The sequence below is a fragment of the Dendrobates tinctorius genome, unplaced genomic scaffold, assembly GCF_039654945.1.
Source record: "Dendrobates tinctorius isolate UK_male_01 unplaced genomic scaffold, ASM3965494v1 ptg000046l, whole genome shotgun sequence".
Taxonomy (NCBI): Eukaryota; Metazoa; Chordata; class Amphibia; order Anura; family Dendrobatidae; genus Dendrobates; species Dendrobates tinctorius.
Window position 1 is genome coordinate 69,468,985 of NW_027361714.1, and position 14,632 is coordinate 69,483,616.

General features: G+C 43.5%; 1 protein-coding gene across 1 annotated transcript in view; it reads left to right on the forward strand.

The window, feature by feature from the left end:
• The window catches only part of HDAC2 (histone deacetylase 2), a 107,954-nt gene that overhangs the window by 81,407 nt on the left and 11,915 nt on the right, over positions 1-14,632 (forward strand). Inside the window, exons 9-12 of the mRNA XM_073575984.1 lie at positions 4,387-4,527; positions 6,623-6,731; positions 8,275-8,405; positions 9,182-9,337. Coding sequence (XP_073432085.1) covers positions 4,387-4,527; positions 6,623-6,731; positions 8,275-8,405; positions 9,182-9,337 — 537 coding nt within the window. The remainder of the gene's footprint in view (positions 1-4,386; positions 4,528-6,622; positions 6,732-8,274; positions 8,406-9,181; positions 9,338-14,632) is intronic.

Below are 14,632 nucleotides of genomic sequence, written 5' to 3' on the forward strand. Positions count from 1 at the left end.
TAGAGTCATTACAGAGTGATCTATTTCAAGTATTTATTAATTTTGATGATTATGGCTTACAGCCAATGAAAACCCAAAAGTCATTATCTCAGTAAATTAGAATACTTTATAACACCAGCTTGAAAAATAATTTTGAAATCCAAAATGTTGGCCTACTGAAATGTATGTTCAGTAAATGCACTCAATACTTGGTCAGGGCTCTTTTGGCATCAGTTACTGCATCAACGCGACGTGGCATGGAGGCGATCAGCCTGTAGCACTGCTGAGGTGTTATGGAAGCCCAGGTTGCTTTGATAGCAGTCTTCAGCTTGTCTGCATTGTGGGGTCTGGTGTCTCTCATCTTCCTCTTGACAATACCCCTTAGATTCTCTATGGGGTTACGGTCAGACAAGTTTGCTTGCCAATCAAGCACAATGATACTGTAGTTTGTAAACCAGGTATTTGTAGTTTTGGCAGTGTGGACAGGTGCCCAGTCCTGCTGGAGAATTAAATTTCCATCTCCAAAAGCTTGTCGGCAGAGGGAAACATGAAGTACTCTAAAAATTTCCTGGTAGATGGCTGCGCTGACTTTGGTCTTGATAAAACACAGTGGACCTACACCAGCAGATGACATGGCTCCCCAAACCATCACTGATTGTGGAAACTTCACACTAGACCTCAAGCAGCTTGGATTGTGGCCTCTCCACTCTTCCTTCAGACTCTGGGACCTTGATTTCCAAATAAAATGCAAAATTTACTTTTATTGTGGAGTGTGGCAAAGACTGACTTCTGGACATCTGTCAAGTTAGCAGTCTTCCCCATGATTGTGGATCCTACGGAAACAGAGTAAGGGACCTTTTTAAACGCTAAGGCTGGTTTCACAATCGCGTCTGTGCACGCAGCGCTTGATCCGCATAGATCCTCATGGTGTACGCAGGTACATGCGTTTGCATACTTTCGCTTGCGGATGCATACGCGTGCGTTGTTTCGCTGTCTGCAGCAAACGCAACATGTTGCATTTTTTGAGGTGTCAAAAATCCGTCAAATATGCGCAGGATGAGTGTGTAAAAAAAAAAGCATTACTGTCTAAGGGAACGCATGCGTACGCAAGGATATGCGTACACATTTGTTCGATGCGCATGTGTTATTCAGATTACATATATAGAAATCCCTTGAGACACTCCCATTTTTGTCTGTCATGAAACACATGCGCCTAAACAACGTAAACGCATGCACACTCAACGTTTTTTTTCCGTCATGCGTAAGATGATGTGCATAAAAAACGCTGCGTAAACATGTGTTTTAATGCGCTGCGGACTCAAACGCTAATGTGAACCTAGCCTTGGGAAACCTTTGTTTATTATGATTCTAATTTACTGAGATAATGACTCTTGGGTTTTCATTGGCTGTAAGCTATAATCATCAACATTAACAGAAATAAACACATGAAATAGATCACTCTGTGTGTAATGACTCTATATAATGAGATTCACTTTTTGTATTGAAGAACTGAAAGAAATGAACTTTTTGATGATATTCTAATTTTATGAGAAGTACTTGTACATATATAGAGGCATGTAAAGGTTTTGGCACTCCTGGTTAAAATTACTGTTAGGCTGTGTTCACACACAGCATTTTTTTAGCGGTATTTTTATCGGTTTTGCCAATAAAACCGCTAAAAATAAGCTTCCCGTTAATTTCTATGCATTTTGCACTTTTTGTGTGCATATTGATGCTTTTTTTTACCGCGAAAAAAACGCATTGCGGTAAAAACCGCAGCATGCTCATTAATTTCGCAGCTTTTTCCGCGTTTCTGGCTGGTTCAATGCGTTTTGAAAACGCGCCGGAAAAAAAAGCATCGAAAACGCGAAGACAAAAAAGGCGCGGTTTCTGGGAAGGGAGTCAGGTTTTTGAGCAGAAATTTTCTGCTACGTGTGCACTTAGCCTTATTGTGAACAGTTCAGCAAGTTGAAGATAAAATAAGCTCTAAAAGGCCTATACATACGGTATGTAATTTTGTTTTGTTTTTTTTTTTTCTCAAACCCATTTCCAAAGAATGCAGAATGTATGTGGTTACTTCTTCAAGATGTTTGCAAAAACCTCCCTGCCAAGTTCCTTTAAAATGAATCTGTCACCAGGGTTTTGCTATCCCTTCTGAAAGCAGCATAATGAAGGGCAGAAACCCCAATTCATGTGATAGTTACTGGTTTGCTTGCTACAGTTTTGATTTAAAACTATTTAATCTGCTGCAGATCTACCCGTTCTCTCAATGCTGAGTTCTGTATATCCTTAACCACACCACTGATTTGCAGATTTCTGTACACACTGCATAGGCAGAAAGTTTCCTGTCTGCAATGGGGGTGTGGTTGGACTACCTGGCATCAGGCCAAGTAGTCCTCTAGTGATTATCTCTTGCTGACAAAACAATGATTTTATAAAAATTACAGGAAGCATCCAGTAAGTTAAACATTGCTGGAATCAGGGTCTCAGCTCCTACATCATACTCTTAGATTAGGTTGCAAAGAACCTCTCTGTTCTAGAGACATGGCCACCTCTTCTTGTATGCAAATCTATTCCTACTGTGGGCATAGGCTTAGTCCTCAACTAAAATAGCTAGATTTATTTACAGGAATTGTTACGCGAACGAGCAACTAATAAACAAGGTCAAATTCAGAAGAAAAACAACATCTGAATTATTTAAAATATATATATATATATATATATATATATATATATATATATATATATATATATATATATATATATATATATATATTTTATATATATATATATATATATATATATTTTATATATATATATATACTAGATGGTGGCCCGATTCTAATGCATTGGGTATTCTAGAATATATATGCAGTTTATTTTTGAAGATTTAATAATAATGCAATAATGCACCCCCCAATCCTGATATGTATGGTTCTCTCTCCCCCAGTCCTGATATGTATGGTTCTCTCTCCCCCAATCCTGATATGCATGGTCCTCTCACCCCCAATCCTGATATGCATGCTACCCCTCAACCCCCTATCCTGGTATGCATGGTCCTCTCACCCCCCCCTATCCTGGTATGCATGGTCCTCTCACCCCCCCCAATCCTGGTATGCATGGTCCTCTTACCCCCCTTTCGGGGTATGCAAGGTCCCCTCACCCCCAAATCCTGGTATGCATGGTCCTCTCACCCCCCCTATCCTGGTATGCATGGTCCCCTCACCCCCCTTTGCTGGTATGCATGGTCCTCTCACACCCCAATCCTAGAATGTATGCTCACCATCACCCCCATTTCCTGGTATGCATGGTACTCTCACAGCCCAATCCTGGTATGCATGGTCCCCTCACCCCCCAATCCTGGTATGCATGGTACCCCTCATCCCCCAATCCTGGTATGCATGGTCCCCTCACCCCCCTTTCCGTGTAGCCGCGACCAGTCAGTGGCAGGCGCAGCTTACCGTTACAAACAGCTGCACCTGTCGCTGATTGGTTGCGGCCTGGTGGCCGCGACCAGTCAGCGGCCCGCGATTTCGGTTACAGACAGACATGATACGGTGTATGTATATATATGTATGTATGTATGTATGTGTATGTATGTATATATATATATGTATGTGCATATATATATATATATATATATATATATATATATATATATAGGAGATATGTGTCACTGCGCATACTGCTATCAGTGATGTGAAACCATAATAGTTTTGCTCCAGCATGCTACATGCTGACATGGTTAATTTAAAGTGGTATACATGGGCTGGTTTTATGTGGGCACCTATAGAGTGGAAGGGAGTGTGCTCATCATATCTCCACTTTTAGAGCCAACATTGGCATGTGTACGGACTGGACCTGCGGTGATGTCGCGGTCACATGATCATCACATGGTTTTGGTTAAGTACCTGGACATGAGTCAGTCTGAGTTGTGGTTTGGGAGAGGAAGGACTCCCATGTGGCTCCAGGAGGAGCTGAGGACATTGTGAGGTGTCTGCGGATGAAACCTGCAGAGAAAGGACTCTGTTGTACTTTGTTTGTTTTATCTTGCATTAAGCCAGCTCTGCTTATTTTCTCCTGAACCCTGCTTTGGTCTATGCTGACTATAATAAACCGGAAGGTAATTTACTTTCAAAGCATTCCTGTGCCTACCTTAAGAGGCAGCTAAGCGTGTCAATCAACCCCTCACACTATATATACTGTACATTATATACATACACACCACGTGAAGGTCCTTTATTAAAAAAGTAATTACAGAAAAATAGAATTATGACTGAGTATTTTTTTGCATTCATCTTTTGGTTTTAGGTAACCTAAAATCATCATTTATCAGATATTTTTTAGTTCACATTGTTGGTTAAAAAAAAAAATGTATTATTAATGCCAAAACCTTGGTTTTCACAGGTCATGCAAAATGTGTTGAAGTTGTAAAGACTTTCAATTTGCCACTTTTGATGCTTGGTGGAGGTGGGTACACTATTCGTAATGTTGCTCGCTGCTGGACATACGAGACTGCTGTTGCGCTCGATTGTGAAATCCCCAATGGTAAGTCCATTTCATTAATTAAAGTGCACTTATAACATGTTTCATGCCAGATGTTAAAAATGAAAAAATGGTCTGTCTCTAAGAATTTAAACTAATTTCAATGATGGACATTATGCTGTATTTAATAGTTAAATAGAAAAGGAGGGATGGTCCATAAATGGGAAAGGAAGGAGAGAGCCACTTTTTATTCAGATGTCAAATGCCTATTATGAGTATACACTATGTCTTTAAAAGGATTTTCTAGGTTTATGGGTTTTTTTTTTATTCCAGAGGTATTCTCTGTGTAAAAATAACAAACATCAAAGTTACTTACCCCGTGCTGCTCTACCACTATTACTCTGCTATTATCCCCTGTGTTTGTTGACATATCAGTGGAAATTTCTTGAGCACGACCACTGCAGTAGGGGGCAAAAAAGACTAATTTGGGGCCAAGACCCATGATTGATCAGTAGGTATTGCACTCATCATGGAGTATATGTGCAGATGAGATTTCATTACTGCCACTCTCCCCCTAATGCAGAAATTAGTGGTGCCTCACCATTTTTTTTTATTGTCCAAATGTCACCTCTTAACAAGTAGAGCCAGTAAGATCCAAGCTTTCTCGGCCTTCCATCCTCGTGCTCGTTTCCTCAGCCTACCAACCTCTACTGCCGTTGCTCAGCCTACACTCCTCCTCTTAATCCTTCTTCCTTTACCTGAACCCACCCTCCTCCTCTTACTGCCATCCCTCAGCCTACCCTCCTCTTCCTTCTGTTGTCCTTCGTCCTACCCTCCTCCCGCTGCCGTCCCTCGGCCTACCCTCCTCCTGCTGCCATCGCTCAGCCTAGCCTCCTCCTCCTGATTCCGTCTTTCGGCCTACCTTCCTCTTCCTACTGTTTTCCCTTGACCGACCATCCTACTGCCAACCTTCAGCCTACCCTCTTCCTCCTACTGCCGTTCCACGGCCTACTCTCTTACTCCTACTGCCATTCCACAGCCTACCATCCTCCTATTGCTGTCCCTTGGCCTACTCTCCTTCTCATACTGCTGTTCCTTGACCCACTCTCCTCCGCTTACTGTCGTCTCTCGACCTACCCTCCTCCACATACTGCGGTCCTTCGACCTATCCTACTCTTCCTACTGCCGTTCCTCTGCCTACTCTACTCCTATTGCCGTCCCTCTGCCTACCCTCCTCCTCCTGCTGCCATCCCTCATCCTACCCTCCTCCCGCTGCCGTCCCTCGGCCTACACTCCTCCTGCTGCCATCCCTCAGCCTAGCCTCCTCCTCCTGATTCCGTCTTTCGGCCCACCTTCCTCTTCCTACTGTTGTCCCTTGACCTACCATCCTTCTGCCAACCCTCACCTACCCTTTTCCTCCTTCTGCCATTCCATGGCCTTCCGTCCTCCTATTGCTGTCCCTTGGCCTACCATCCTTCTCCTACTGCTGTTCCTTGACCTACTCTCCTTCACTTTCTGTCGTCTCTCGACCTACCCTCCTCCACATACTGCTGTCCTACGACCTACCCTACTCTTCCTACTGCCGTTCCTCTGCCTACTCTACTCCTATTGCCGTCCCTCGGCCTACCCTCCTCCACCTACTGCAGTCCCTCGACCTGCCCTCCTCCACCAACTGCCAAACCTCGACCTACCATCCTCGTCTTTCCCTTGTCCATCACTACTACTACAAACTAGGATGTCAGGGTCATTATGAAAACTCTGCCAGGTTTTCTACCCAATGTTGTCATATTTCCATAAAAAGCTCCATTATTTTTCCGTTCTCATTGTCTTGACTTGAGGAGGTGTCTAATACGTTACCTTGATGCCTCCCTAGATCTAATTTGTCAGGCTGCCACTGGGAGCCCTCTGCATACGTTTCTAAGGCACTACCGGTTGCAGCTTAATTCACTGCCTGATTTGTCCTTTAGATGTAAAGTCTTAAAGGTAGAGTCCCTCCATTATATATTCACTGTCTAGAGTTCTTGCAAAACACTGAGGTGTGGAGAAGTATGTCCTCTTTTATCTGCTCTGAGTTCCTGTCTATGGCCAGCTTTAGTCCTAGAGGTGTGAAACTTTTCTCCTGAATGATGTCTTATGTGCTTTTGTTTTGTCTCCCCAGAACTGCCGTACAATGATTACTTTGAATATTTTGGACCAGACTTTAAGCTTCATATTAGTCCTTCTAATATGACCAACCAAAACACTCCTGAATACATGGAGAAAATAAAGTAAGGAGATGAATGTTTTAGTTTTGTTTCTTTATATTAATCCTATATTAGGAAAACTTTGTACCTTGTTAGCCAGTAAATACTGAGTACGGTAATATCTGTCTACCAGGTAATAATAGATCCAATGACATTAGAAAACCAGTAATATGTCAGTAAACACATATCTGATTCTGGATCCAGACTTCATCAGTAGGCCGTGTGTTTGTAAAATATATTAGCCGTATATTCTAACTAGATGGTGGCCCAATTCTAAGGCATCTGGTATTCTAGAATATATATGCAGTTTATTTTTGAAGATTTAATAATAATGCAATAATGCACCCCCCCAATCCTGATATATATGGTTCTCTCACCCCCAATCCTGATATGCATGCTACCCCTCAACCCCCTATCCTGGTATGCATGGTCCCCTCACCCCGCAATCGTAATGCATGGTCCTCTCACCCCCCAATCCTGGTATGCATGGTCCTCTCACCCCTCTTTCCTGGTATGCATGGTCCTCTTACCCCCCTTTCGGGGCATGCATGGTCACCTCACCCGCCAATCCTGGTATGCATGGTCCTCTCACCCCCCAATCCTGGTATGCATGGTCCCCTCACCCCCTACCCTGGTATGCATGGGCCCCTCACCCCCCAATCCTGGTATGCATGGGCCCCTCACCCCCTAATCCTGGTATGCATGGGCCCCTCACCCCCCAATCCTGGTATGCATGGGCCCCTCACCCCCCAATCCTGGTATGCATGGGCCCCTCACCCCCCAATCCTGGTATGCATGGTCCCCTCACCCCCCAATCCTGGTATGCATGGGCCCCTCACCCCCCAATCCTGGTATGCATGGTCCCCTCACCCCCCAATCCTGGTATGCATGGTCCCCTCACCCCCCAATCCTGGTATGCATGGTCCCCTCACCCCCCTTTCCGTGTAGCCGCGACCAATCTGCGTCGCGGCCCTCTGTCCGTGACCAATCAGCAAAGCGGCCCTGTAGCCGCGACCAATCACTGCCGCGGCCCTGTACAAAAATAATATTAAAATATAAAAAAAAAGTTATTCTCACCTTCCGTCGGCCTCCTGTCTTCTTTCCACACGCCCGGCCTCGCGTTCCCAGTAATGCTTTGCGGCTTAGACCGCTCATGACGTCGGTCTTCTTTCTCGCTCTCGCGAGAGTGACGTCATCAGCGGTCTAAGTCGCAAAGCATTACTGGGAACGCGAGGCCGGGCGTGTGGAAAGAAGCCAGGAGGCCGTCGGAAGGTGAGAATAACTTTTTTTTATTTTAATTCTCTTTTTTTACAGATTGGTTCAGCGGCAGGCGCAGGCCTTAATCAGCGGCCCGCGATTTCGGTTACAGACAGACACGATAAGGCGTGTGTGTGTGTATATATATATATATATATTATACAATTAGATATCAGATCCTTAGACATGGATCGAGTCAAATATTTTTTTTTTATACAAGAGCACTTGGTTTTTTTTGTTGTTTTTTTAAATAAAAATGAACTCCGCTAAATTTCTGCTGCTGTATCTGTTTTGATCCCACCGTATGTAGGCAGCGTCTGTTTGAGAACCTGCGTATGTTACCACACGCTCCTGGTGTTCAGATGCAGGCTATACCGGAAGATGCTATTCAAGAAGACAGCGGTGATGAAGAAGGTGAAGATCCTGACAAGCGTATCTCAAGTAAGTTGGTTTTGTGATATTGAAATTTTGTGATGAAATTCAATGGTAGAATTTAATTTAAGACATTAATTCAAAAGTATATCTTGCCATGTAAACTAGTCAAGTATCTAGGAGCCATACCGATGCCGTGAAAGCATCAGTGAAACCGCTGGGTTAAATTTTATTTCATAAATCAATAGAGCCCATGGAAATAAGCAACTTTGTAATTTATCTTATCAGAGAAGTCCGTTTCTTTCTCTTAGGTTGATCTTTCACTCCTATTTTCTGGGTAAAATCTCCCTTCAATGAATAAAGATGTTCACATTACTGAGCTAGGAGATGGCAGATGGTGCTTATAAGGTTCTATGGAGGAGCTGGAGGAAAGTAATGACCGTTCTAGTTCTCTATTGAACCTTATGAGCACCAACTGTTTTCTTCTATCTCAGTGATGGGAAAAGACAGATTTTACTCTTGAATTGAGACTTATGAGAGTGAATGATCATACCAGTAGGAGAAGTGGATATCTGTAATCAGTTATATTGCAAAGTTTTTATTTTTAAATGTCCTATCGTTTTCTGGAAAAAAAAAAAAAATTAAAAAGGTTCCTCTTAAAGCCACTATAGACAATGTTACATAAGATTTCCGAAGTGGGGTCAGGAATACTGCACAACTACCTTAGCGTTAAGTGAAATTTAGACTGAGAAACATTATTTGGCTGTTCTGGAATTTCATGGAACAATTCTTCAATGTCTTCCAGTCCTGTGATCTTCACATTTTTTTTGTCTGCGATTTTCTAGTACGAGCATCTGACAAACGGATAGCATGTGAGGAGGAGTTTTCAGATTCTGAAGATGAAGGTGAAGGAGGGAGACGTAATGTAGCTGATCACAAAAAGGGACCCAAAAAAGCAAGACTCGAGGAAGACAAAAAGGAAACTGATGACAAGAAATCGGGTAAGTGTCTCAGAGTTACGCACAGGGTGCACAATTAGGCCATTTGTATTTTTGATGATAAATTTTGTTACGGCAAAACTACAGTGCTGTCAGACAATCCAACACGATAATAAACCTAGAATTAAGAAAGTATAAGTGAGGATTTGTCTCTATTAGGAGAATATCTGTGTGCAGAATTATTATGCAACTATAGTGGGGGAAATAAGTATTTGATCCCTTGCTGATTTTGTAAGTTTGCCCACTGACAAAGACATGAACAGTCTATAATTTTAACATTGAGAGATAGAATATTAAAAATAAAATCCAGAAAATCACATTGTATAAATTATATGAATTTATTTGCATCTTACAGTGGGAAATAAGTATTTGATCCCCTTTCAACCTTTAAGAGTTCTGGCTCCCACAGACCAGTTAGCCTCTCCTAATCAACTCGTTACCTGCATTAAAGACAGCTGTCTTACATAGTCACCTTTATAAAAGACTCCTGTCCACAGACTCAAATAATCAGTCAGACTCTAACCTCTACAACATGGGCAAGACCAAGGAGCTTTCTAAGGATGTCATGGACAAGATCATAGACCCGCGCAAAGCTGGAGTTGGCTACAAAACCATAAGTAAGACGCTGGGTGAGAAGGCGACAACTATTGGTGCAATAGTAAGAAAATGGAAAATATATAAAATGACTGTCAATCGACATCGATCTGGGGCACCATGCAAAATCTCACATCGTTCTGTATCCTTGATCATGAGGAAGGTGAGAGATCAGCCTAAAACTACACAGGGGAACTTGTTAATGATCTCCAGGCAGCTGGGACAACTGTCACCAAGAAAACCATTGGTAACACATTACGCCGTAAAGGTTTAATATCCTGCAGTGCCCACAAGGTCCCCCTGCTCAAGAAGGCACATGTGCAGGCCTAAATATGTTGTATATTAAAAACAATTTATAGTCAAAGAAAACAGAGGCAATGAACAAAGCAATATAGGGAGATCTTCAAGTATATATTGGCTCACAAAAAATGCACAAATTTAAAAATTTTACAATTAATGACTTAAGCTCCATAAATAAATATAATACTAAGACACCATAATCCTAAATCCTTAATAAATCATGGCCGTCCAGAAAATTGTAATATATAAGTCCATGATACACTAACTCAATAGATAATAATCATTTAAAGTGCCAAGTGACAATATACTGTATATACTCGTGTATAAGCCGAGATTTTCAGCCCATTTTTTGGGCTGAAAGTCCTCCTCGGCTTATACGCGAGTCATATACAGGGGTGAGTGGGGGGTGTCAGAGACCATACTCCCCCCTCCTGGCAGGTCTCTGCAGCCCCCCTGCTTCCCCCCTGATCTCAGTGTCCCAGCTGTTCCTACATTCAGCGGTCACATGGTACCGCTAATTAAACTCATGAATATGCACATATTTAATGAGCGGTACCACATGACCGCTGAATGCAGGGACAGCCTGGGACGCCGACATCATGCTGGAAGCAGGGGCTGACGAGACCGGGTGCCAGGAGGGGGATGGTGATTATGAGGGGGGAGCAGAGCAATTCTTACAGCTCCCCGTTCCATCGCTGTCTCCGGGTCCTCTGGCTGTGACATTTAGCGGAGGGCACCATGACGTAGTCAGTGCGCGCTCTCTGCTAACGTCACTGCACAGGACCCGGAGACAGCCATGGAACCGGGAACGGTAAATATAGCCACTGCCGGGGGCCTGAGCCAGCGGCTACACTGGCACCTGGCCCCCAGCGACAGAGAGGTATGTCTTTTTTTTTTTTTTTTTTTTTATGGCAGCAGCATATGGGGGGTATTTTATGTATGGAGCTTCTACTTGGGCCACCATTAACCCTTGTGCAGCATATGGGGGGGTATTTATGTATGGAGCTTCTACTTGGGCCACCAATAACCCTTACGCAGCATATGGGGAGTATTTATATACAGTTGTGGCCAAAAGTATTGACACCCCTGTAATTCTGTCAGATAATGCTCAGTTTCTTCCTGAAAATGATTGCAAACACAAATTCTTTGGTATTATTATCTTCATTTAATTTGTCTTAAATGAAAAAACACAAAAGAGAATGAAGCAAAAAGCAAAACATTGATCATTTCACACAAAACTCCAAAAATGGGCCAGACAAAAGTATTGGCACCCTCAGCCTAATACTTGGTTGCACAACCTTTAGCCAAAATAACTGCGACCCACCGCTTCCGGTAACCATCAATGAGTTTCTTACAATGCTCTGCTGGAATTTTAGACCCTTCTTCTTTGGCAAACTGCTCCAGGTCCCTGATATTTGAAGGGTGCCTTCTCCAAACTGCCATTTTTAGATCTCTCCACAGGTGTTCTATGGGATTCAGGTCTGGACTCATTGCTGGCCACCTTAGAAGTCACCAGTGCTTTCTCTCAAACCATTTTCTTTTTTTGAATCAGATCTTTTTTATTAAACATTCAGGAATCAATACAGAAAGAATATGACATCTTATATAGCAAGTAAAATTTACATTGAGAGCAAATATTATTTAAAGGGTAAAACTCTTCCTGTGTAAGAATAAATAAAAAGAAGAAATCTCAAAACACAGATATTTGCATAAAATTGAGCCTATAAACAACATGGCTCCACAAATAAACAAAAATCAAAATTATACATCAGTGCCTCATTTCAGCGGGAAAACCATCCCCGCCAGCCGCGCCACTCCGCATCATATTTCGCCCCCCCCCGCCCCCCACGGATATCAGGTCCAATCCACCCCAGCTCCCTCCCACCGCGCCACTCAAAATCTACTTCGCCACAAAGGGCACTAGACTTTATTTTCACCCCCCAAGCATCCCCTCATCGCAAGCACAACAGCAACTGGTCCAACATCGCATCCCGTACCAGTGCGCCCGAGGGGAGACCCGGTGACTCCATCCATGGCTGCCAAATTTTGTAAAACTTTCTTAATGCATTTCTTTTTAAATAAGCCCCCCTTTCCAATCTGATGACATTATTTAGTTTATTTTTAAGCTCTGACAATGTTGGTGGCATAGGATCCAACCAATGATATGCAAGTATCTTTCTTGCCTGATACAGGATGCGTGCTATTCCCAGGGCCACTGCAGAGTCCGGGTCAACCCCCTCCTCCCACAAATTCAACAAACATAGACGAGGTGACGGTCGTATTGTGATATGGTATACTTGGGCTATGAGTCCCAGGGTCTGCCTCCAGAAATCCCCAATGTGCCCGCACTCCCACATAACATGCATCAAGTGGGCATCATCCTGCCCACACCTAACACATTGTGTATTGGGCCTAAGTCCCATTTTAAATAATAAGCTGGATGTTTTATATACCCTGTGAATGAGATATATTTGCGAAAGCCGCTGGCACTCAGAAACCGCCATTTTAGGGACCTGTTCTAGAATATCGGACCACTGGTCCTCCGTCAGGGGGCCAACGTCCCGTTCCCACTTATTCTTAGCAGCAGTCAGTGGATATGTCTCCAGATGGGCAGGTAATAATCTTTTATATAATTCAGAGATAAGTCCCCTAGAAGACTCAGATGTAAGTAGCATATGTAGTGTTTGATTATGTGTCACTATCACCGGATTTGTCCTTCTCTGTTTTTCCAATGCATGTCTTAGCTGTAAGTACTGATAAAAGAAGACGCGCGGGAGGTGAAATTCTGTTCTCAATTGTTCAAAACTCTTAAGAGTATTATTTTGCAAAATTTGTGACACCAGATAAATCCCTTTATCTTCCCATCTTCCGAACCCCACCAGCTTTTTGATCTCTTGCAAATCCGGATTTCGCCACAATGGCCACAACTCCGTAGGCCCATTTATCTTCAAAAGAGACTTACCCCTATCCCACACCTTGAAAATCATAGCCAACGTGGGGTATCGTGCCCCATTTATCTGCCGTCTTCCCACCTCCAACCGGCACCCTGGATATTTCCATACCGATCCTTCCCTCACAATATCACCACCATTGTCACACGCCCCGTCTCTACCCCAACCCTTAAGATGTTGCATCTGGGAGGCTATAAAGTATATGAATGGGTTTGGCACCGCCAATCCTCCCTCCTCCTTCCCTCGCTGCAGTATCTCCAAGCGAATCCTAGCCTGTTTTTTCTTCCAAATTAATTCCCGGAATAATGTATTTATTTTTGCAAAAAAGTCCCTACAGATCCACACCGGAGAATTATGTATCAAATATAATAATTGTGGCATCATTACCATTTTGATTAAGTTAGATCTACCAATATTCGACAACGGCAGGCGACACCAAGTATGTACTTTTGCTCTAAATCGCTGCAACAGGGGCTCCAGATTCAGAGCCCGAAAATCCTTCGGGGCAGGACTAACAATTATACCCAGATACTTAAACCTCCGAACTACAGGGACCGGTATCTGCAAATCTGAGAAATCCGCCGGGAGAGGGTCTATCGGCATTAAAGCTGATTTGGACCAATTAATCCGAAGACCAGACCTCAGCCCAAATTCTCGAATGACCTCCATTGCCGGCAAAATCGAGGAATGTACCTTATCTAAATATAGAAGTAAATCATCCGCGTACAATGATATCCTCAACTCCACAGTTCCACATCTGAATCCCATTATTTCTCTGGACTTCCGAATTGCAACTGCCAATGGCTCCACCGCAGTAGCAAATAGCAAGGGCGAGAGCGGGCACCCCTGTCTAGTACCTCTCCCAAGAGGAAAAGACTCAGAGACCCTGCCATTAGCCCCAACCTTCGCCACCGGCGAGCCATACAACAGCCTCACCCAATTTATAAATCTGTGTCCAAAGCCCATTTTCCGAAGTACCGCCCACAAAAAACCCCACTCCAAACTATCGAACGCCTTAGCGGCGTCTAAGGACAAAATTGCTCTTCCCCCCAACTCCCCAGAACTATGTTGAATCCCCAAGTATAGTTTCCTAAGGTTCATAGATGTGGCTCTGCCTGGGATAAATCCCGTCTGATCCTTCTGTATAACAGATGAGATAACTCGGGACATCCTATTGGCGAGTACCTTGGCCAATAATTTAACATCTGTTGATAATAGGGAAATCGGGCGATATGAATCCGGAACCTCTGGATCCTTTCCGGGCTTTAATATTAAAACTATCAAAGCTTCCCTCATAGATGGCGGGAGGACCCTCTGCCTTTCAGCCTCTTCAAATACCTTAAGTAGCTTAGGTAGCAGTAAGGGTGCATAGGTTTTGTAAAACTCGCCAGGCAGGCCATCCATTCCTGGAGCCTTTTCATTTTGCATCTGACCAAGCGCCTCCTCCAACTCC